Source organism: Pristiophorus japonicus, chromosome 1 (assembly GCF_044704955.1).
Source record: "Pristiophorus japonicus isolate sPriJap1 chromosome 1, sPriJap1.hap1, whole genome shotgun sequence".
Lineage (NCBI taxonomy): Eukaryota > Metazoa > Chordata > Chondrichthyes > Pristiophoridae > Pristiophorus > Pristiophorus japonicus.
The window spans coordinates 68,472,355-68,498,212 of record NC_091977.1 but is presented as its reverse complement, the minus strand read 5'-3'; the positions used below and the strand labels follow the sequence as shown (position 1 = coordinate 68,498,212).

Below are 25,858 nucleotides of genomic sequence, written 5' to 3'. Positions count from 1 at the left end.
CACCAAACAGTGGTAGCGAGATTGGGGACGGCATCAAACAGGAAATTAGGGATGCATGCAATAAAAGGTACAGCAGTTACCATGGGTGACTTTAATCTACATATAGATTGGACTAACCAAACTGGTAGCAATACAGTGGAGGATTTCCTGGAGTGTATAAAGGATGGTTTTCTAGACCAATATGTCAAGGAACCAACTAGAGAATAGGCCATCCTCGACTGGGTCTTGTGTAATGAGAGGGGATTAATTGGCAATCTTGTTGTACGAAGCCCCTTGGGGAAGAGTGACCATAATATGGTAGAATTCTTCATTAAGCTGGAGAGTGACACAGTTAATTCAGAGACTAAGGTCCTGAACTTAAAGAAAGATAACTTCAATGGTATGACGTGAATTGGCTAGGATAGACTGGCAAATTATACTAAAAGGGTTGACGGTGGATAGGCAATGGCAGACATTTAAAGATCACATGGATGATCAACAATTGTACATCCCTGTCTGGAGTAAAAATAAAACGGGGAAGGTAGCTCAACCGTGGCTAACGAGAGAAATTAGGAATAGTGTTAAATCCAAAGAAGAGGCATATAAATTGGCCAGAAAAAGCAACAAACCTGGAGGACTGGGAGAAATTTTGAATTCAGCAGAGGAGGACAAAGGGTTTAATTAGGAGGGGGAAAATAGAGTACGAGAGTAAGCTTACAGGAAACATAAAAACTGAGTGCAAAAGCTTCTATAGGTACATGAAAAGAAAATGATTAGTGAAGACAAATGTAGGTCCCTTGCAGTCAGAATCAGGTGAATTTATAATGGGGAACAAAGAAATGGCAGACCAATTGAACAAATACTTTGATTCTGTCTTCACTGAGGAAGACACAAATAACCTTCCGGAAATACTAGGGAACCGAAGGTCTAGCGAGAAAGAGGAACTGAAGGAAATCCTTATTAGTCAGGAAATTGTGTTAGGGAAATTGATGGGATTGAAGGCCAATATGTTCCCAGGGCCAAATAATCTGAATCCCAGAGTACTTAAGGAAGTGGCCCTAGAAATTGTGGATGCATTGGTGGTCATTTTCCAGCATTCTATAGACTCTCGATCAGTTCCTATGCATTGGAGGGTAGCTAATGTAACCCCATTTTTTAAAAAAAGGAGGGAGAGAAAACAGGGAATTATAGACCAGTTAGCCTGACATCGATAGTGGGGAAAATGTTGGAATCAATTATTAAAGACGTAATAGCAGCGCATTTGGAAAGCAGTGACAGGACTGGTCCAAGTCAGCATGGATTTATGAAAGGGAAATCATGCTTGACAAATCTTCTAGAATTTTTTGAGGATGTAACGAGCAGAGTGGACAAGGGGGAACCAGTGGATGTGGTTTATTTGGACTTTCAAAAGGCTTTTGACAAGGTCCCACACAAGAGATCAGTGTGCAAAATTAAAGCACATGGTATTGGGGTTAATATATTGATGTGGATAGAGAACTGGTTGGCAGACAGGAAGCAAAGAGTAGGAATAAACGGGTCCTTTTCAGAATGTCAGGCAGTGACTAGTGGGGTACCGCAAGGTTCAGTGCTGGGACCCCAGCTATTTACAATATACATTAATGATGTGGATGAAGGAATTGAATGTAATATCTCTAAGTTTGCAGATGACACTAAACTGGGTGTCAGTGTGAGTAGTGAGGAGGATAGGCTGCAGGGTGACTTGGACAGGTTAGGTGAGCGGGTAAATGCATGGCAGATGCAGTATAATGTAGATAAATGTGAGGTTATCCACTTTGGTGGCAAAAAAGGGAGGCAGAATATTATCTGAATGGTGATAGATGAGGAAAAGGGGAGGTGCAATGAGACCCGAGTGTCATGGTACATCAGTCATTGAAAGTTGGCATGCAGGTACAGCAGGCGGTGAAGAAAGTAAATGGCATGTTGGCCTTCATAGCGAGAGGATTTGAGTATAAGAGCAGGGAGGTCTTACTGCAGTTGTACAGGGCCTTGGTGAGGCCACACCTTGAATATTGTGTACAGTTTTGGTCCCCTAATCTGAGGAAGGACATTCTTGCTATTGAGGGAGTGCAGCGAAGGTTCACCAGACTGATTCCCGGGATGGCAGGACTGACATATGAAGAAAGACTGGATCGACTAGGGTTATATTCATTGGAATTTAGAAGAATGAGAGAGGATCTCATAGAAACATATAAAATTCTGACGGGATTGGACAGGTTAGATGCAGGAAGAATGGTCCCGATGTTGGGGAAGTCCAGAACCAGAGGTCACGGTCTAAGGATAAGGGGTAAGCCATTTAGGACAGAGATGAGGAGAAACTTCTTCACTCAGAGAATTGTGAACCTGTGGAATTCTCTACCACAGAATGTTGTTGAGGCCAGTTCATTAGATATATTCAAAATGGAGTTAGATGTGGCCCTTACAGCTAACGGGATCAAAAGGTATGGAGAGAAAGCAGAAACGGGGTACTGAAGTTGCATGATCATATTGAATGGTGGTGCCGGTTCGAAAGGCTGAATGGCCTACTCCTGCACCTATTTTCTATGTTTCTATGTCTGAGGGTTGTGGGGCTGGAAGAGATTACAGAAATAGGGAGGGGCGAGGCCATGAAACATTTTGAAAACGATGAGAATTTTAAAATCAAGGCGTTGCTTAACCGGGAATCAATGTAGGTCAGCGAGCACAGGGATGATGGGTGAATGGGACTTGGTGCGAGTTAGGACACTGGCAGCCGAGTTTTGGATGACCTTACGTTTACAGAGTGGGAGTCCAGCCAAGAGTGCATTGAAATAGTCACGTCTAGAGGTAACAAAGCATGGATGAAGGTTTCAGATTCAGATGAGCTGAGGCGGGGTGGAATTGGAAGATATTATAAGGTGGTCTTGGTGATGGCACGGATATGTGGTCGGAAGCTCATCCCGGGGACAAACATGCCACCAAGGTTGCGAACAGTCTGGTTCGGCCTCAGACAGTTGCCAGGGCGAGGGATGGAGTTGTAAATAATGACATAGCCCATGGTTGACAGTTTTCAATTTAAAAAAAAAGATTCAGGGAATGGCAATAATCACCTAGGGAAATCCATCAATCTATGCAATTTTAAATTACAAAAGCTTAACAGAAAAAGGCGACAGATGTTTAATTAACACATTATTGTAGTCTAGACAAACAGGTGGCGTAATCAGACCTGCTGTAATAGGGTCCTATATAAGCTCTTAACATGAAAACAATCCAGCTGAGCTTTGAAAAATCCTCAATAGACAAGTCCAAATACTTTTATCTATTTATTTTTGGCTTATATCGGTTTCTACACAAGATCCATATGGCAAGAGTGGAAACTTTATTTAAACATGTTGGGGAAAAAAAAAGAGTGCATTTAACACACACTTTGCTCACTTTAAATGTTTGAAGTACCTTGCAGTTTTGTCAATATAGTTTGTGCAAATTAAACTGCAGACAGATACAAGTTCACTCGCCAAACTGCATCAGGGCAATTTACAAAAGTACAAAGTATACAATTTACAGCAGACTGATGTTTTTAAGCTGAATTACCATAATGGTAAAACATAGCATTTAATCATGCGCACAGAATTTTTGATACAGATTCAGATTACTTCTGCCTGGGCAGTGTGGGTGCCACAGTAGATTAGGAAGATTCATGCAGTGCAGCAGGATAAGGGGCTAAAGTCTACCATCTCCACACTTCAGTACAACCAATCTGACTTCATGTTCATGTTATTTGACATGAGTGTTCCAAAGATAGAATGTTACACAAAGTAATGTTCAGTGAGGTTTGAAAATGTCCATTTAATACCAACATTAACATTCCTTCCCCATAAATTTCAAAAGACAATTGCACAAAGAAGCAAACTTTTTAAAAGAGCATTTACAATTACAGAAAATGCTACTGAATGTTTGTGGAAATACTACATTGACAGGTTTGAGAAAGATTCCAGTCCCTTTAAAACACATGCATGACAGCTCTTAGCTTGAAACAAAAAAAAAAATTGGGTACAGGCTGAATCCCTTACTTCAGTTTCCGATTTCAGCTACATTGTTTTGCCAATTGTTTCTGGGGGGCTGGCTGTGAGTGGGATGGAGGAAGGGCAAAAATGTTATGTCCATGCAGGCAACAGCCTTAGGAGAAAATTGTCCTATTTTACATGGTACAGGGTTGGACAGCCAGATCAGAGGAGAATACTGAAGTTGTGTGTTTCTCCAGAGAAAGGGGAGGAAGCAAGAACGGAAGAGCACTTTGTAGCCCATTGCCAGGAATTGGAACCGAGTTGAGATAATGTCAACTGTTTGCCCTCGTGGCCTTGGATTTATTGTTGGGACAGCAAGTGCTAATGTTTTTGCATTAATAGAGCAAGTATTATATAGGCAGTGTTGATCTAAACTTGGGTAGGACAACAAATCAAATTCTTACCTGGTAAAAATTTCAGTGATTTAAGCATCTGCTTTTCCTGGGAGAAATCAACCATCAAATGAGTCATGTTGTCACTGATCTTTGGCTTTAGAGATAGTCGGAATGCAGGAGCCATTGTTACCCTATGAGAGTAATGTAAAATCTGACAAGTTATTAGAAATACAGGGTACTCTTTTCAGCCTATTTGTACTGATTAAAAAAAACAGGAGTGTAAGGATATTATATCAAGCCAATTTGATCTTCACTGGCTTTATCCACTACATTTTAATCTTCAGCTGGAAGTACATGACCAAGTCCACAGCTACCATCAACCTTGCTCTACAACTGGTTAAATAGTGTACTCATGCAGGACATGGATGGTTGCAATAGCTTTGTCCAGTGTATAGACAGAGACACTGCTACTCCAATGACCCATCCAAAACATAGTGAATACAGCTTTGGATCATAGATGCTAATGCAAGTAAAACACTAGGAGAGCAGGACTAATGTGCACTGAATGACATACTCACTTAAACACATTAAAAAGTATAAATGTGAGATCACCAGCTGAAGATTGCAAGTTTTAAAAGATGCACAAGTCTATGGGCTCAATTTTCCCCAGTGATTTGCACTGCTTTTTTGGAGCAGGCCACTTTTTTTGGCCCAAGTTAAAAAACATTAGTTTCCCTGATCAATTTGCACCAGCGTAACTCAGTTAGTTACGATTTTTTTAGGTATATTTTTTCTTCCAGCCAAAGGGGGCGTAACCTGCCACCTGTGCCAATTCTGGACAGTTAGGCAAGTTTAGCCAGCGGAGAGTTACTCCAGTTCTTCTTAGGCCAGCAGATGTGGCCTCTGCTGAAAAACCTTCTGGAGAGTTAAAGAAATCAGCGCAGGTAAGTGCAGCAGATGCCCGGACAGCATCAGCAGGAGAGGTAAGAGAGGGGGCAGAAAGAAAGTTTTTCGGGTATAGTTAGGTGCAGGGACTGGGAGGGAGGAGGCCATTTGGCCTGGGATAGGGGCGGGGGAGCAGACTGGGAGGTCACTCGGCCTGGGATAAGAGCGGAGGAGCGGACCGGCAAGCCACGCGGGGGAACGACCGGGAGGCCCTTGGGCTAGGGGCGGGGGAACGGATCAGGAGGCCCTTCGGCCTGAGATAGGGCAGGGATCGTCACGGGGGGGGGGGGCGCAGAAAGAGATGGGGACGATTGGGGGCAGAAAGAGATGGGGACGATGACACTTTAATAATTGGAGGTACGTTGTTGCAATGTATTTTAATGTGTTTTTAAGTTGCTGCAATACATTTTAATGTGTTGCGAGTTGGCTGTATGTTTCACTTTGCAACCTCAGCCCACATTGTGTCCTTGGTTACCATGGCAACCCGATCGTTTTAGCGCAGATCAAGGCTTCACCCCCAAAACTAAAGGGCAGGTTAGGCTGTGCCAAAAAGAAGAAATCAATTGGGGAAACTTGGAATTTTTTTTGCTGTGCTTGGGGGCCCCCAAAAAACAGGCTTAACTCGCCAAAAAAAAGCTTTGGGGAAAATTGAGTCCAATGAGATGGAAAACATGCTGGGCAGCTCAGAATAATGTCAGTTCAGCAGTGCTGCAAGCTTAAAAAATATAAAAGTTGTGTGTTCAGTGATCTCCAGTCTGACAGCCCCCACATTCCTGTCACCCTTTTCTCATGTGATTTTGAATACAAATCATTCTTTGATATAAAACTCAATGAATTTTCCATCTTTGCTGTCAATTTAGAATAAGTATCGAAGCATTGATGTGTGCCCGTTAGCTGGATCAAACACAAGGCACGATTCTCCATTGGAACCAAGCCCCAGGCTGTGCCAGCTTTTGAGTTTGAATACTACGGATGGTGGTTGGGGGAAGGAGCCAATAAAGTTCTATCTGATGCCAAAGCCAATGAAATAGACAGCAGGCTGATGAAGGCAATCTAATCCGCAACCCACACAGCGATTACAGATACACTAATTCCCGAGCATTTGCCATGCCGAGTCCTGTGACAAACCGAGCTTAAGTGGACTGAGCTAAAACCTCACCTCAACTACTGTGACCCTTAAAAATCTTCTCACCCACTAGTTTGTCCAAAGCAAGACAAAAAAGGCAGTCTTTCAGTTGGGATGCATTTAACCCCTAATATTGGAGCAGACTCAATTTCATGTCTGTGCACCAGGTATCATTTCCCAGCTCAGTACCTTGCCACTAGTGGCAGACTCCCTGAGCAGAAAGCCAGTTTCATTCATACAAGCAGATTAATTGAGAAATAGCAATGTATGCCATTTCTCTTACCCCCACCCTGTGTTAAGATGAGCTCTATTTTTGTATCATTAGACAAAATCATGGAAATTCTACTCTCCTTCCCTTGTACTCTCTCAATCCTGACATTAATAAAGTTATAATAGATATTACACACATATACATTATTCAACAATTGCCAAAGAAGATAAATAAGTATTGTTTTACCTATCCTTGATCTGCTTGGCAGCCTTGGAGTGAAAGAGGAAGAGGAAAAGAGGATGTTAGTTCCGTTCATGCAAGTTTGACTGAAACATCATGCTGAAGGTGTAAGAGGTGAAAGTACAAGAGAAATCTGCAAACTTGTTCAAGAAAACAAAGACATTTTTTAAAAATTGGGATCTACTTTTAGTTACCAGCAATATTGTAAAAGAGGTTACAGAATCTTATCTTTGCTGCAGCAGTTAGTGAGTTAGTGCTGCAGTAGCCAAAATAATTGACTTTCATTTACATGCTTAAGCACACCACATTAGATCCAGTTATTGAAGCAGCACAGCAACTTTAGGAAAAGAGCTTTTGGGGCCAAGAATTCAACAAACAACAGAATTCAAAAGCTGATGTGTCCACCAGTGCAGAGATGTATTCCTAGTAATTTAAGTGAGTACAGTCCACTCCTCAATTAAAAGTCACTTAATTTGAGTACTAGATAATTCATTTTTTTGAGTGTAAAATGTGACAAATCAACAGGAGTAGACTGAACTGGTCAAAGTTTAAGCACTTAGTAAGTTTTATCTTCTGCAACAAGACTGTTTGCAAAGCAGTCGATATGTTACTGTGTATAACTTTATAATGCAGTGCCATTAGCCCATGATGGACACTTGGAGCCGGTAACATCAAAAAGTAGCCCCTTCTAGCAGCCATGTGATCAAAGACCTACCAGTCTTTGCTTGCACACCAAATATTCGAGTTGCACAATCCAGTGCTTTTAACTCCAGAGACCATATTTAGAATGTTTTCTTGATTCTTACACACAAATTCAAATCCAAAGAGAGCATGCAACTGAATTGTATTGAAGATAGTTACTCTTGGCAAATATTTACTATTGCTGGCAAGTGTTGGGATGAATGTAAATTCCATGTTCGAGGATATAGTAATCCTTTACCACAGCTAGCTGTCTCCAGCATGCTTTGTGAATGTGTCAAGTAGCAGCAGATATACACCACTCAAAATCTTTTAGAACTCATGACAATAGCTTTCAAAAGGTGGAGAAGTTCAAAAGATGAAGTTACCAGAGGTTAATTCTCACTAATTCAGCAGCACAATTGTTACTCTCCTTGAACAAGTATTTCAATTGTTTTGGTTGCAGTATTGTTGAGGTTAACTGTAATTTCTACTGAGTAACCATTAGAATTTCCAGTCATGGGGTGTGGTGAGGGGTGTGTAGTGGCAGATGCAGGTGTGATCCCCTAATTTACTGGATTCCTGATCGGTCATTGCGCTGTACGAAAAGACTAGAGGGGCAGGGAAAGCCTTCATTCAGTTGCTCCTGGCACTTGCCAAGAACATCAGTGGACTGGAAGCAAGCTGCCCATACCACCAGGCTAAAAGCAATGCAAACCTGTAGGAGAAACCAGTATTGTAAACATTATATTCCCAGACATTACAACAGTGACTACACTTCAGAAGTACTGAATCAGCTGTAAAACGCTTTGAGATATCCCAATGTTATGAAAGATCCTGTATAAATGCAAGTTCTTTCTTTATTATAGAAGAGCAAAACCAGTAAGATTTAAGGGCTTCAATTTGCTGGGGCTTCTGTTGGATTGTATATCTAAAGGCAAGTGGACTATAGAAAGCAGCAACATATGCAGTCATTTTCAAATTGGACCTTGGTGAATTAAAGTTATACAGCCAATGTACTTTTTGAAGCGTTGTCACTGTTGTAATGTAGGAAACGCGGCAGCCAATTTGCGCACAGCAAGCTCCCACAAACAGCAATGTGACAATGACCAGATAATCTGTTTGTTTTTTTAGTGATGTTGATTGAGGGGTTAATACTGGCCAAGGCACTGGGGATAACTCCCCTGCTTTTCTTCGAAATAGTGTCACAGGATCTTTTATGTCCACCTGAGAAGAGCAGATGGGGCTTCGGTTTAATGCCTCACCTGAAAGACGACACCTGACAGTGTAGCACTCTCTCAGTACTGTAACTACACTTCAAAAAGTACTTAATTAGCTGTAAAGTGCTTTGGGACATCTAGTGGTTGTGAAAGGCGCAATATAAATGCAAGTCAGTCTTTCTTTGACATTCCAAGTATATGTCCAATGATATTGCCAGACATTCTATGACTTTGATTTAATTTTTTGAGGTGGTAACATGGAGGGTCGTTGAGGGTAGTGCATTTGTAGTAGTGTATATGGATTTCAGCAAGGCTTTTGATAAGGTCCCACATGGCAGACTGGTCACGAAATTAAAAGCCCATGGGATCCAGGGCAAAATGGCAAGTTGGATCCAAAATTGACTCAAAGACAGGAAACAGAGGGTAATGGTTGATGGGTGTTTTTGTGAATGGAAGGCTGTTTCCAGTGGGGTTCTGCAGGGCTCAGTACTAAGTCTATTGCTTTTTGTGGTATACATCGATGATCTAGACTTGCATATAGGGGATATGATTAAGAAGTTTGCATATGATACTAAAATCAGCTGTATGGTTGATGAAGAAGAAAGCTATAGACTGAAGGAAGATATTAATCAACTGGTCAGAACACTGGCAAATGGAATTCAATCCGGAGAAGTGTGAGGTAATGCATTTGGGGAGGACTAACAAGAATAGGGAATACATATTAAATGGTAGGACACCAAAGGGGCCTTGGAGTGCATGTCCACAGATACCTGGTAGATAAGGTGGTTAAGAAGGCATACGGAATGCTTGCCTTTATTAGTCGAGGCATAGGATACAAGAGCCTGGGGGGGGGGGGGGTTTATGCTTGAACTGTATAAAACATGCTAGGCCACAGCTAGAGTACAGCAGTTCTGGTCACCGCATTATAGGAAGGATGTGATTGCACTGGAGAGGTTACAGAGATTTACGAGGATGTTGCCAGGAGTGGAGAATCTTAGCTATGAGGACAGATAGGATAAGCTGGGTTTGTTTTCCTTGGAACAGAGGAGGCTGAGGGGAGACCTCATTGAGGTGTATAAAGTTATGAGGGGCCTAGATATAGTGGATAGAAAGGGCCTATTTCCCTTAGCAGAGGGGTCAACAACCAGGGGGCATAAATTTAAAGTAATTGGTAGAAGGTTTAGAGGGGATTTGAAGGGAAATATATTCACCCAGCAGGTTGTGGGGGTCTGGAACTCACTGCCTGAAAGGGTGGTAGAGACAGAAACCCTCACCACATTTAAAAAGTACTTGGATGTGCACTTGAAGTGCTGTAACCTGAAGGGCTACGGACCTAAAGCTGGAAAGTGGGATTCGGCTGGATAGCTTCTTGTTGGCCAGCCTCCTTCCATGCTGTAAATTTCTATGATTCTATGACTCCAAATATAACTTCAATTCACCAAGGTCCAATTTGAAAATGACTGCATATGTTGCTGCTTTCTCCTATCTCAAGCATAATAAAAGGCAACGCTTGCCAAAGGCAATCGCTGGAAATCACTCCTTTCAATTTACTCTGTTGATGTGATCCTACTCTTTTTCATGAGACTACTTTATTTTCTTTATTGTTAAAAAAAAGGGAGTCTTTCTTGATCTCTTCCCGACAGATTGTTATGTGCACTCAGCTGCTCTTACATCTTTAAGGTTGGCCTTTCCAGCTTGGCTGCGTATAGTCACTGCATTTAATGAAGGTGGTGAATCTCTTTCCTCGCCTGTTCTTATCAGGAGCGCCGGAGTTAGAACGCACAATATCGTTTTGTTCACTCAATTCAAGTCCACCGGCATTAGTCCACAGATCAATGGTCTTAAACTGGAGTCTGGGGTAAATATACATCCCAGCCCAAGACTTCAAAAAAATGCTCCTCCTAATTCTTAGTTCTTCTGATTTGTGCAGGAGTAGGCCATACGGCCTTCTGAGCCTGCTGTGCCATTCAATAAGATCATGGCTGATTTTCGACCTCAACTCCATTTTCCCGCCCCGATCATAGCATTTGATTCCCCTAGAGTCCAAAAATCTAACTATCCAGCCTTGAATGTACTCAATGACTCAGCATTCGCAGCCCTTTGATGTCGAGAATTCCACAGATTCACAGCACTCTGAGCGAAGAAATTCTTCATCTCAGTCTTAAATGGCTGAACCCTTAACCAGAGACTATGCCCCCTAGTTCTAGACTCTCCAGACAGGTGAAACAGTATCTACCCTGCCAATCCCCCTCAGAATCTTGTATGTTTCAATTAGATCACATCACATTCTTCTAAACTGGAGTGTATAGGCTCAATCTACTCAATCTCTCCTCATAATCCCAGGGATCAATCTAGCGTACCTCTGTTGCACCGCCTCAAAAGGCATGTATGACCTTTATGTACTTAAATCGAGTAAAATAAAAATAAAAGAACATGCGTGTACAAGAGAGAGCAGGTAGTAGAAAGAGAAAAAGACAGTATCGCAGTTGGGGAGGGCTATACTTTTGAAGTGTAATTATGGTTATGCAAGGGCAATGTGGCAGCCAAATTTGCACACAGCAAGATCCCAAAAATAGCAATTAAATAAATGATCAGATAATCTTTTTATGGTGGTGTTGGACTGAGGGATAAATACTGGTCAAGATATTGAGAGAACAAACACCCTGCTGAATTGGAGGAAGATGATTTGATTAGATTGGATAAACTGCAAGAGTGCAGAAATGAGATGCTTTTTATGGAGGGGAGGAAATTGCATTGTTCAATGATTTTGAGGTATTTTTCTGGATTGGAGAATGAACAGTAGATCACCTAGTTCTTACTATATTTGTGATCTTTGTCCAAATGGCTCCACAAGCAATGCGCTTGTCCATCCTAACCTGTGACTCTCAGGTCTGCTCATTTTCAAGTCCTTCAGACATGTATCATACATTACAATCTCTTTGATATTCTTCAAATATTGCTACAAGATATTTTCCATCCACAAGACCCAAGTTTGCTTTCACAAGATAGTGCAACACTTCCCAAGTATTGCACTAAAGTGTCACCTAGATTATGTACTCAAGTCCCTGGAAGATCATTAGTTGTAGCTCCACTCCAGGGCGCCCCAGCCATCACCTTAAACACCCACTCCTTCCACCATCGGTGTATCATGGCTGCAGTGTGTACTATCTACAGGATGCACTGCAGAAGCTCACCAAAGCTTCTTCGACAGCACCTCCCAAATTCACGACCTCCACCTCCTAGAAACACAAGGGCAGCAGGTGCATGGGAACAGCTTCACTTCCAAATTACACACAATCCTGGCTTGGACATGTATCGCCGTTACTTCATCATCATTGGGTCAAAATCCTGGAACTCCCTACCGAACAGCATTGTGGCAGCATTTTACCATATGGACTGCAGCAGTTCAAGAAGGCAGCACACCATTGAGGGAAACTAGGATGGGAAATAAATGCCGGCATTGCCAGCAACATCCACATCCTGTGAATGTTTTTTTAAATTCCAATACAGGGATTAATACATCCTGCAAATGTAACTTTAAATATTTTGAAGCAGAGGTGCAATGTTTACAGTGATCCACATAGTGGTTGGTTAAACATTTCCTACTTTTGAGTTAAAGCCTTAGTATATCATCCAAATTATTAGTAGCCATTTAAATGAGAAAAGATTACAACTAAATTAACTTTGTCCGTCTTGTTTAGCATCAAACAACCCCGAGAACTATAAGGATTCCAATGTAACATCCTAAATCAATTGGAACAAGAAACCTATATTGTGCTATTTTTGAAAAGGGAGGGATGAACAGGGAAGTGTTCTCCTTTATCTTCAAAAAAAAAACTATGAAACGCCTTCGCTAGGTGTATTTTATTCTTCAAATGCAGTCCATTCTTCACAGGGAAAACCCACCTAGAAGCACTGCCCATTTAAGAATTGTGCTCCATGGTTGTCCAGTTACATTGTCATCTTAGTTGTAAAAATCTTGAATGCTTCAATGGAAGAGACAGCAATGAGATTGTAAATACAATATACATGTCTGAAAGGCTCCAAAATTATCAGGCCAGGGAACCATGGGATGGACTGGACAGGAGCTATGCTTGTGGAGACATTTGGAAAAATATTCCCACCTATTGTATGTGATCTACTATTATGCTTCATGCTTTAACCCACAAATAAACAAACACCTTAAAACCACTGAACAATGGCAATGTCCTTCCCTTAACAAAATATATCTAATTTTCTCAGTCACTTCCAGTCTTTCCCAATCAAAGCATCTTACTCCAATGTTCCCATTTACATGCATTCACTGTCTATTCAACATCTAGCTTTCATTCAGTACAGATTCTAACAAGGCTGTTCCAACACAGGACATCTTCACATTTAAACTGACAGCTAATACAGGGGAGAAAATGCAGCTTTTGGATACATGGTACACGGAATGTTTGTACGAGGGCACTGAAGCCGACTTGTTTGATTTTAAGCCTTAAGCACTCATGGCCTGAATGTTTTTTCCCCCTTTATGGGAGGTATATCAAACATCAACAGGAGAAAGCAGGAATTCACCATAGCAGGCAATTCTTATAACTGTTAAAAACTGCAAAGCAGAAAACTTAGTACAGAAACTTGAGATGTTTTAAATATCAAGAACACTAGGAATTGAAGCCAGCATAGCTAAGCTTTAGCAGGTAATAAAGGTTTGCTGATATTCCAGAATTTAGTCAATAGGTGAATCACAACATTTCATAGGTCATTGAAGCATACAGTATACCAAATACACAATGAGGTATTTTCATTCAAAATTCATTTGGTAGTCTCTGAAATATTCAACTCTCTCAATATTCCTTAAACCAATTATATAGCAGCTGAATTTTACAACTTAAAAGTATTACTGGTATTTCAATGCACTTTTATATACACTTCAACAATTCGAAACAAATTGAAACCCACGCAACAGTCTATATAGATATAGCCATCCTGAGATCTCTTTGGTCCCATTTGTTAGCGGTCTCCCTTTTCCCTCTAGAATCTCTTGAGCCTTGCACCATTTGCTGACTAAGGGGGACAGGGACAGGGAACATGCTCGAGATTTTCTGCCACTCCTGCTAACCACTAGTAGTTACACAAGAGCAGCCCAAAGTGAAGCTCTCCCCAATTTTAGCTCAGAGTTTGTGGAGAGACACAGCCTTAACTCTGCAATTTTTTTGAGTACACACTTATTATGGGTAACTGCCAAGAATCCACATTCTACCTCTCCATAGTGCAGTAAGCTGGACCAACACTGCACTGGACAGTTGTCAGCATTTAAATGGACAAGTTAGAAATTTGTCAAAAATTCTGATCCTGGTGGAAAGACATGATTATTTACTGTGTAGTTTACAAGTAAAAAATGGCACCAACTCAGGAGGTTCTTGCATGAGTTTGTTGTACTCCATTGGCCATTTCGACTGATCTTAATAACGTTCCTCTACAGTTTAGAAAAAGCTACTTCCAAAATTTTCAAAACTAACTTTTCTCCTGCCAATAATGTTCAACATCTTCCTACATACTTTCTGTGTCACTTCCATGCAAAGCCAAATCTATACCTTAGTGAAAGCTTCAGAGTCATCTGTGCTCAATGTCCGATTTGCATATTCCAGCAGCTCCTCTGAACCTTCCAATGCATTGCTGCATATGGTCAACTGGTTCTGGTCAGGTTAAAAGAACAGGAGTCATCCATCTACATTCAATATGATCACATACTATCCTATAAAGTTTTATTTTAACAAATTTATCAACATAAATTGCAAATCGAAAGACATTATTCACTGATTCATTTGAATTCATTTAAATTAACTCTAAATTTCAGCAGTAAACCCTCAATGTCAACGAAAAAATGAAATAAATATATTTTGATAGTTCCAACTCTCCCTCATTTCAGTTATACAAAAACTTAGTCACATTTTCAGTGGTCTATTCACCCAACACAGAAAAACAAGTTATCCTTCAGTGTTTACTTCCACAGGAGCCAAATGTTAAGTTTACCACATAACGCCCACGGCCTTTGTGGGCAGACGGGTTAGTAATGTCTCAAATTACAAAAGCTACATTGTGCTCAAATACTAAATACAAGAAAAATCAGGTCATCGACAACCAAGTTACAACATGGTATTTAAGAAAATTTTAGATAGATATGGCCTCAACTCGAACAGCAAGAGGTCAACAGCAAACAAAATCTCCATTTGCTTCATTTTCTACCACAGGTATGGTCTTAATGCTTTGAATGAAATTTAGCCACACAAACAAAAACTTAATTATCCAGGAGGAAAGAACCCAAGAGAACCTGGTGGTGGGAATCCAAAGATCATCATCAGAGCTGCTGGAACACAGCCCCAATTTGGCCAAGGGGAGAATGGAAGAGAAAGGACACCCCATGCATGCTACAATGTTACACAGAATTACAAAAACATTCTAACAATGAAACAGGCCATTTGAAGTTGGTGCTTATCCTCAGTTGTTAGACTGCTTGTCCAACATTCAGTCGTGAGCAAGCTGCAATTTCAAGTTCAACATTGGGGAAGATTGAAGCCATAGTCTTTGGCCCCACCACAAACTTCATACCCATGCTACTGATGTCAACCCCCCTTTCCAGCTCGTGTCTCAATTTTAAGCCGACAGTTCCCACTCTTGGCATTCTATTTGACCCCAGGCTTAGCTTCTGACTCCATATCCACTCATTACAAAGACAGCCTAATTCTATCTGCTGAAACTCTTCTGTATTTTTGACACCTCCAGGCTCATCTATTACAATGCTTTCCTGACTGGCCTCCCATCTTCTACTCATTCAAAACTCTGCTGCCCGCATCCTATTCTGCACCATCCCGCTCACCCATCACTTATCTCCTTGCTGACCTAAAAGCACAGTGTTAGCCTGCACAAGCATGTAGATATCTCAGTAGCTCAGCATTTGGAGGCACCATGCAAAAAAAAAAAACTCCATCTCAAGATGATGCTTGGTGCCTCCAATGGCCCTGATGTTGCCATTTTTGAAAAATATTTAAATCTGGGCAAAAAAAGACATTAAGATTGCCTCCAGCAGTATTGAAACAAATGGGCCATTAATCTTTGCTTTTATTTGGCCCTGGGGGCCACACATTGATGGATATCAAATATCCTAGACTTGGGATGTCCTTTTAGAAGGAATGTTACAGTTTTCTAGATTCTTGAAATATGAAAGTGAAGTCTGCCTACAGATTGCTGCAAAACGACTGAAAATAGTAACAATGCAATCTTTACACAATAGTGTTCAAGACTTGAAGACAGCAGCCCTTCAGATATAGCAAAGCATGTAAAGGTCACATTTACATTCCTTATACAGGCTGGCCTGGCTTATGCTGTAAATATGAAAACTTATCTAATGCCACATTGGGAAAGTAAGTTGTGAGGTGGACACAGAGTCTGTACAAAGGGATATAGGGGCCAAGTTGTCCACCCCTGCAAAAAAAAAAAGGTGCGTCGACTTTTGAGACTTAAGGGGCGCCAAAAAGTTACCTTCCAGTTCTCCCCGCTCCTCAGGATGTCTTCGGCCTCGGCGTGGCGCAGCACATCCAGTGGGGGGCAGAACCAGGTCCCGGCACTCATGTGCAGTAGCTTCTCGCAGCCTGAATCTCTGCGATGCTCTGTAGGCTGTGTGGGAGGGGCCAGAAGCACGCCGCCCCTAGCCCTGGCCGAATGGGCTCCCTCATCAGCGGCCCACTGCGTTCCCTAAGTTAGGGCTTCTATTTTTTATTTGTTATTTATTGATTGATTGATTACTTATTACTTAGGTCTTGGGTGCCTTAGGTACAGGGTTCCTTATATTTTTTATTTGTTAATTAATTGCTTATTACTTTTTGTGCTTTGTAAGTTTAGGTGCTAGATGCAGGTCCTCTCAGCTTCCTTGTATTTTTTATTTCTTATTGAATGTTTACTTTTGTGCTTTAAATGTATTTATGCTTCTTTAATGTTGTTGTGAAGGTGTTCAGTGATTTGCAAGGTCCTCTCACTTCCCTTCTGTGGCGGCGGCGGCGCGGCCCCCCCACCCCCCCCCAAATCTCTGGCTACCTGCACTGATTTGTTAGTTCACCGCAAGGTTTTTCTGTGCAGACACAAGTGGCCATATACGCTGGCCTAAGTTAGTTTGGAATAACTTTTAGCTGTCTAAACTTGCTTAAGTGGCCAAAACAGACTGGCAACGCCCCCTTTTTAAAAAAAAACTAAAAAAAACGAACTCACTTACACTGGAGCAAATTAAATGGGCAGAATTGCGATTTTTAAAGATACTCCAAAAAAAAAAATCTGGTTGCTCCTAGGGAAATTTGGGCCCGTAGATAGTTTAAGTGAGTGGGCCAAAATTTGGCAGATGGAGGATAATGTGGGAAAAGGTGAGGTTATCCACTTTGATAGGAAGAATAGAAAAGCAGGTTATTGAAATGTATAGCGACGACAGAATGCTGTGGTACAGAAGGATCTGGGGGTCCTCGTACATGAAACACAAATAGTTAGTATGCAGGTACAGCAAGTAATTAGGAAGGCAAATGGAATGTTGACCTTTATTGCAAAAGGGATGGAGTATTAAAGCAGGGAAGTCTTTTGGTTGTAATTTACCAAAATTCCCTGGATTCTGGAGAGGTCCCAGCAGATTGGAAAACTGCAAATGTAACACCCCTATTTAAAAAAGGAGGCAGTCAAAAAGGAGGAAACTATAGACCAGCTAGCCTAACATCTGTGGTTGGGAAAATGTTGGAGTCCATTATTAAAGAAGCAGTAGCAGGACATTTGGAAAAACATAATTCAGTCAGGGTCAGCAAAGATTTATGAAGGGGAAGTCACTTTTAACAAATTTGCTGGAATTCTTTGAGGATGTAATGAACAGGGTGGATAAAGGGGAACCAGTGGATGTGGTGTATTTGGATTTCCAGAAGGCATTTGACAAGGTGCCACATGAATGATTACTGCACAAGATAAAAGTTCACGGGGTTGGGAGTAATATATTAGCATGGATAGAGGATTGGTTAACTAATAGAAACAGAGAGTCGGGATCAATGGTTCATTCTTGGGTTGGCAATCAGTAACTAGTGGGGTGCCGCAGGGACCAGTGCTGGGATCCCAATTATTTACAATCTATATTAATGACTTGGATGAAGGGACCGAGTGTAACATAGCCAAGTTTGCTGACTATACAAAGATAGGAGGAAAAGCAATGCGTGAGGAGGACACAAAAAAATCTGCAAAAGGACAGACAGCCCAAGTGAGTGGGCAAAAATTTGTCAGGTGGAGTATAATGTTGGAAAGTATGAGGTTATGCACTTTGGCAGAAAAAAAAATCAAAGAGCAAGTTATTATTTAAAAGGAGAAAAATTGCAAAGTGCTGCAATACAGCAGGATCTGGGGGTACTTGTTTATGAAACACAAAAGGTTAGTATGCAGGTACAGCAAGTGATCAGGAAAACCAATGGAATCTTGGCCGTTATTGCAAAGGGAATGGAGTATAGCAGTAATAGCAGTGCATTTGGAAAGCAGTGACAGGATCAGTCCAAGTCAGCTTGGATTTATGAAAGGGAAGTCATAATCGACAAATCTTCTAGAATTTTTTTTTTTGAGGACGTAACTAGTAGAGTGGACAAGGGAGAACCAGTGGATGTGATGTATTTGGACTTTCAAAAGGCTTTTGACAAGGTCCCACACAAGAGATTAGTTTGCAAAATTAAGGGACATGGGATTTGGGGTAATGTATTGACGTGAAGAGAGAACTGGTTGGCAGACAGAAAGCAGAGTGGGAATAAACGGGTCCTTTTCAGAATGGCAGTGACTAGTGGGGTACCGCAAGGTTCAGTGCTGGAACCCCAGCTATTTATAATATATATGAATGATTTAGACGAAAGAAATGAATGTAATATCTCCAATTTGCAGATGAAACTAAGCTGGGTGGCAGTGTGAGCTGTGAGGAGGATGCTAAGAGGCTGCAGGGTGACTTGGACAGGTTAGGTGAGTGGGCAAATGCATGGCAGATGCAGTATAATGTGGATAAATGTGAGGTTATCCACTTTGGTGGCAAAAACACGAAGGCAGATTATCTGAATGGCGGCAGATTAGTAAAAGGGGAGGTGCAACGAGGCCTGGGTGTCATGGTACATCAGTCATTGAAAGTTGGCATGCAGGTACAGCAGACAGTAAAGAAAGCAAATGGCATGTTGGCTTTCATAGCGAGAGGATTTGAGTATAAGAGCAGGGGGGCCTTGCTGCAATTGTACAGGGCCTTGGTGAGACCACACCTTGAGTATTGTGTGCAGTTTTGGTCTCCTAATCTGAGGAAGGACATTCTTGCTATTGAGGGAGTGCAGCGAAGGTTCACTAGACTGATTCTCGGGATGGCAGGACTGATATATGAAGAAAGACTGAATCGACTAGACTTATATTCACTGGAATTTAGATGAATGAGATGGAATCTCATAGAAGCATATATGGACAGGTTAGATGCAGGAAGAATGTTCCCGATGTTGGGGAAGTCCAGAACCAGGGGTCACAGTCTAAGGATAAGGGGTAAGCCATATAAGACCGAGATGAGGAGAAACTTTTTCACCCAGGGAATTGTGAACCTGTGGAATTCTCTACCACAGAAAGTTGTTGAGTCCAGTTCGTTGGATATATTCAAAAGGGAGTTAGATGTAGCCCTTATGGCTAAAGGGAGTATGGAGAGAAGGCAGGAGTGGGGTACTGAAGTTGCATGATCAGCCATGATCATATTGAATGGTGCTGCAGGCTCAAAGGGCCGAATGGCCTACTCCTATCTTCTAGGTTTATGTTTCTAAAAGCAGGGAAGTCTTGCTACAGTTATACAGGGTATTGATGAGGCCACACCTGGAATTCTCATTGGAATTCAGAAGAATGAGAGGTGATCATATCAAAACATAAAGATTATGAGGGGGCTTGACAAGGTGGACGCAGAGAAGATGTTTCCACTGATAGGGGAGACTAGAACTAGGGGGCATAATCTTAGAATAAGGGGTCGCCCATTTAAAACTGAGATGAGGAGGAATTTCTTCTGAAGGTTGTAAATCTGTGGAATTCGTTGCCTCAAAGAGCTGTGGAAGCTGGGTCATTGAATAAATTTAAGGCAGAGATAGACAGTTTCTTCAGGGAATAAGGGGTTATGGGGAGCAGGCAGGGAAGTGGACCTGAGTCCATGATCGGATCAGCCATGATCTTATTAAATGGTGGAGCAGGCTCGAGGGGCCGTATGGCCTACTCCTGCTCCTAATGTTCTTATGTACAACTGTACTGGGCATTGGATAGACCACACCTAGAGTACTGCGTACAGTTTTGGTCTCCTTATTTAAGGACGGATGTACTTGCATTGGAGGCAGTTCGCAGAAGGTTCACTAGGTTGATTCCGGAGATGAAATGGTTGTCTTATGAGGAAAGGTTGAGCAGGTTGGGCCTATACTCACTGGAGTTTAGATGATGATTTTACACCATTTCACAATATGAACCTGGATTGTGAGAAAACAGCTAATAGTACCAAGACCTCTTATGCCAGGCAAAGTTCATACTGATTTCTATATAACTTAATTTTTGACAAATCTTTAATTGCTTAACTGGCCTCCACGATAACTTTCTAGACCAGCGGTGCTGGAAACAGGCAAAGCAAGGAACTTAAAATCCTAGGCCTGCTGTCCAGATATAATGCAGTCTTTGTTTGAAGTAGGGAATTGTTTCTCTCTCAATAGTCATGCAATCAGAATATTAACCATTTTTGTCGCTCAAGGAATTCCATCTCTTCCTTCCTGAGAGAAAGGACATTCTTTCTGCAAGGTAATCAGATATTGCCTCTTTTCATTGACATAACATTCAAGAACCAAAGTCTTTAGGGTCAATGAGAAGTTACCAAAGCAATGCTCACACACTACTTGTACTTTTGAACTACTAGTGGGATTGGGGAAACAGAAGGACAAGTTCAGACACTTTCATGTCCAATAGAGATAGAGATGCCCAGATATAAAGCCAATTCCTGAAAATGGCATGATGAAATGTGCAAACAGAGCATCTCCAGTTACGTCATCATACCCAAATACAAGGATTTGAGTAGGACTGTATGTAGACAAGGAGTAGAAGCAAGGCTTTACCTCCCCACTGACGTAGCTGACCACCATAATTTCTGTCCACAGTTATACTGGCTTGTGCTGTTCTGTGGTTTGAGTGTTCCAGAGTAGTCTTACAGCCACCACCCCCTTCCAGTCGATTTATGTAACAGTTAGACTTGCCCTGACCCCAGTTTCCTCAAGACTGGTGCCCCTTTATTTTGTTTTTGTGATGTGGGCAACACTGGCAAGGCTGCACATATTGTCCATCCCTGGTCATAAGAGGTGGTGCACCTTCTTGAACTACTGCAGCCCTTGCAGCAACAGTGCTCTCGCGATGGCATTAGGTAGGGAATTCTAGGATATTGATCCAGCAAGGAAGGAAGGAACAATGATACATGTCCAAGTTCGGATGGTGAGAGATTTTGAGGGGAATGTGTCTACCATCTGTGGTAGAGGTGGTCACGGGGATGGGAGGTTCCGCACTGGGTCAAAGACCTATGCAAACACATTACGCATTTGGGCAACTTTTACTTTAGCACCTTTATGTAGTTGGAGATTTGATCCAACAGTGCACTTTGCAGCAATTTATCATCACCCTCCTGAGGAAATTTCTGTTCCCAAATATCCATAGGCACATGGATAAACAGCACATATCTCAGCCATAAGGCACCAACAGCAGATACCGAGTCCAGTGGCAGGGCAACGATCAAGCATAATGCTCACTCCTAGATGGTATTGAGCTTCTTGAGTGTTGTTGCAGCTGCACCCTTCCAGGCGAGTGGTGAGCATTCCATCACACTATTATTTTTTTTCATTCACAGGATGCGGACGTCGCTGGCAAGACCAGCATTTATTGCCATCACTAATGCCCTCAAGGTGGTGATGGTGAGGCGCCTTCTTGAACTGCTACAGTCCACATGATGACGGTACTCCCAATGTGCTGTTGGGGAAGGAGTTCCAGGATTTTGACCCAGCAACGATGAAGGAACAGCAATATAGTTCCAAGTCAAGATGGAATGCGACTTGGAGGAAACTTTGAAGGTTTTGGCGTCCCCAAGTGCCTGCTGCCCTTGTCCTGGATGGTTCAGATCAGAAGTTTGGGAGGTACTGTCGAAGAAACCTTGGAGAGTTGCTGCAGTGCATCTTGTAGATGGTACACACTGCAGCCAAGGTACGCCGATGGTGGAGGGAGTGAATATTTAAGGTGATGGATGGGGTGCCAATCAAGTGGGCTGCTTTGTCCTGGATGGTGTCAAGCTTCTGGAGTGTTGTTGGAGCTGCACTCATCCAGGCAAGTGGAGACTATTCCATCACAACTCCTGACTTGTGCTTTGTAGATGGTGAAAAGGCTTTGGGGAGTCAGGAGGAGAGTCCCTTGCCACAGAATACCCAGCCTCTGACCTGCTCTTGTAGCCACAGTATTTATGTTGAATGTTATTTGCCACGTATCAGCCCAATGGCAGGACAGTTACTTGCCACTTATCAGTCCAAGCCCGAATGTTGTCTCATTCTTGCTGCATGCAGGCACGGACTGCTTCATTATCTGAGGAGTTGCAAATGGAACTAAACACTGTGCAATCAGCAAACATCCCCACTTCTGACCTTATGATGGAGAGAAGATCACTGATGAAGCAGCTGAAGAAGGTTGGGCCTAGGACATTAGCCCCGAGGAACTCCTGCAGCAAAGTCCTGGGGCCAACATGATTGGCCTCCAATCACCACAACCATTTTCAGGCGGATAAATCCCCTGGACCTGATGGCTTGCATCCTAGGGTCTTAAGAGAAGTAGCAGCAGGGATAGTGGATGCATTGGTTGTAATTTACCAAAATTCCCTTGATTCTGGGGAGGTCCCAGCAGGTTAGAAAACTACAAATGTAACAACCCTATTTAAAAAAGGAGGCAAACAAAAAGCAAGAAACTATAGACCAGTTAGCCTAACATCTGTGGTTGGGAAGATGTTGAAGTCCATTATTAAAAAAGCAGTAGCAGGACATTTGGAAAAGAAAAATTTGGTCTGGCAGTCAGCATGGATTTATGAAGGGGAAGTCATGTTGACAAATTTGTTGGGAGTTCTTTGAGGATATAATGAACAGGGTGGATAAAAGGGAACCAGTGGATGTAGTATATTTGGACTTCCAGAAGGCATTTGACAAGATGCCACATAAAAGGTTACTGCACAGATACAAGTTCACAGGGTTGGGGGTAATATATTAGCATGGATAGAGGATTGGCTAACAAACAGAAAACAGAGAGTAGGGACAAATGGTTCATTCTCGGGTTGGCAATCAGTAACCAGTGGGGTGCCACAGGGATCAGTTCTGGGCCCCAACTATTGACAATCTATATTAATGATTTGGAAGGGACCGAGTGTAACGTAGCCAAGTTTGCTGACGATACAAAGATAGGAGAAAAAGCAATGTGTGAGGACACACAAAATCTGCAAAAGGACGTAGACAGGCTAAGTGAGTGGGCAAAAATTTGGCAGATGAAGTATATAATGTTGGAAAGTGTGAGGTCATGCACTTTGGCAGAAAAAAAAATCAAAGAGCAAGTTATTATTTAATTGCAAAGTGCTGCAGTACAGCAGGACCTGGGGTACTTGTGCATGAAACACAAAAGGTTAGTATGCAGGTACAGCAAGTGATCAGGAAGGCCAATGAAATCTTGCAAAGAGGATGGAGTATAAAAGCAGGGAAGGTTTGCTGCAATTGTACAGGGTATTGGTGAGACCACGCTTGGAATACTGCGTGCAGTTTTGGTTTCCATATTTACGACAAGATATACTTGCTTTGGAGGCAGTTCGAGAAGGTTCACTAGGTTGATTCCGGAGATGAGGGGGTGACTAATGAGGAAAGGTGCAGTAGGTTGGGCCTCTACTCATTGGAATTCAGAAGAATGAGGTGATCTTATCAAAAAGTCTAAGATTATGAGGGGGCTGAACTGGGTGGATGCAGAGAGGATGTTTCCAATGATAGGGGAGACTAGAACTAGCGGGCATAATCTTAGAACAAGGGGCCGCCCATTTAAAACTGAGATGAGGAGAAATGTCTTCTCTCAGAGGGTTGTAGATCTGTGGAATTCGCTATCTCAGAGAGCCGTGGAAGCTGGGACATTGAATAAATTTAAGACAGATATAGGCAGTTTCTTAAATGATAAGGGAATAAAGGGTTATGGAGAGCAGGCAGGGAAGTGGACCAGAGTCCATGATTGGATCAGCCACAATCGTATTAAATGGCAGAGCAGGCTCGAGGGGCCGTATGGCCTACTCCTGCTTCTATTTATGTTCCTTTGAGCTAGGTCTGACCTCCAGCCAGTGCAGAGTCTTCCCCAGATCCCCATTAACTTCAATTTTGCTCGGGCTCCTTAATGCCACACGCGGTCAAAGGCTGCCTTGATGTCAAGTGCCATCACTCTCGCCTCACCTCTGGAATCAGACCTTTTGTCCATGTTTGGACCAAGGCTGTAATGAGGTCAAGGGCAGAGTGGTCCTTGCAAAACCCAAACTGAGCAAAGTGCAGGTTATTGGTGAGTAAGTGCCGCTTGATAGCACTGTCAATGACAACTTCAATCATGTTGCTGGTGACGGAGAATAGGCAGATCGGGTGTTAATTGGCTAGATTGGATTTGTCCTGCTTTTTATGGACAGGTCATACCGGGACAATTTTTTACTTTGTCGGTTAGATGCCAGTGTTTTAACTGTACTTGAACAGCTTGGCTAGAGGTACAGTTAGTTCTGGAGCACAAATCTTCAGCACTATAAGCCATGATGTTGTCAGGGCCTACAGCCTTTGCTGTATCCAGTACGCTCAGCCACAGCAGGCGGTGAAGGCGGCAAATGGTATGTTGCCCTTCATAGCTAGGGGGTTTGAGTATAGGAACAGGGAGGTCTTACTGCAGTTGTACAGGGCCTTGGTGAGGCCTCATCTGGAATATTGTGTTCAGTTTTGGTCTCCTAATCTGAGGAAGGACGTTCTTTCTATTGAGGGAGTGCAGCTAAGGTTCACCAGACTGATTCTCGGGATGTCAGGACTGACATTTGAGGAGAGACTGGATCGACTAGGCTTGTATTCACTGGAGTTTAGAAGAATGAGAGGGGATCTCATAGAAACATATAAAATTCTGACAGGACTGGACAGGTTAGATGCAGGAAGAATGTTCCCGATGTTGGGCAAGTCCAGAACCAGGGGATATAGTCCAAGGATTAGGGGTAAGCCATTTAGGACTGAGATGAGGAAAAACTTCTTCACTCAGAGCGTTGTTAACCTGTGGAATTCCCTGCCAGAGAGTTGTTGATGCCAGTTCATTGGATATATTCAAGAGAGTTAGATATGGGCCTTATGGCTAAAGGGATCAAGGGGTATGGAGAGAAAGCAGGAAAGGGGTAGAGGTGAATGATCAGCCATGATGTTATTGAATGGCGGTGCAGGCTCAAAGGACCGAATGGCCTACTCCTGCATTCCTATGTTTCTTGATATCACGTGGAGTGAAGACTGGTGGGGACTTCAGAAGGAAGCAGAGATGGATCATCCACTCTACTTCTGGCTGAAGGTGGTTGCAAATGCTTCAGACTTGTATTTTGCACTCATGCGCTGGACTCCGGTTTATTGTTTAATTGCCCACCACAATTCACGAGTGGATGTGGCAGGACTGCAGGGCTTTGATCTGAACGACTGGTTACGAGATCATTTAGTTGTGTCTATAGCATGCTACTGATGGAGGCAGCTAGGCTGGGTGCAATGTTCCTTCGAAGCTGCGCAGCTATCTGCCAAACCCACGCAGCCCAGGACCGGCTTTTCTAATATGTTAGTTTCGTGCATGCGCGAAACTATGAATGGGCCGCTCACCCAAAAGAAAAATTAGGGGGAACATTTGCTGGGTGTGCCTTTGTTGGGTCTAAATCCAGTGCCTAGGTCTAATGTCAAGTGGTTCATCCAGATTTATTTTTATAATAGTTTTTCGTAGCGATTTGGAGTTACTTGCTAGGGCAG

The 25,858-nt window shown here is 42.4% G+C and overlaps 1 protein-coding gene across 2 annotated transcripts in view; it reads right to left on the bottom strand.

Annotated features, from left to right (window-relative positions):
- The window catches only part of fsd1l (fibronectin type III and SPRY domain containing 1-like), a 115,471-nt gene that overhangs the window by 66,296 nt on the left and 23,317 nt on the right, over positions 1-25,858 (bottom strand). For both annotated transcript variants that reach the window (XM_070880678.1, XM_070880689.1), the window contains exons 4-6: positions 14,354-14,455; positions 6,883-6,905; positions 4,424-4,545 (exon numbers count right to left, since the gene is read on the bottom strand). In XM_070880678.1, coding sequence (XP_070736779.1) covers positions 4,424-4,545; positions 6,883-6,905; positions 14,354-14,455 — 247 coding nt within the window. The remainder of the gene's footprint in view (positions 1-4,423; positions 4,546-6,882; positions 6,906-14,353; positions 14,456-25,858) is intronic.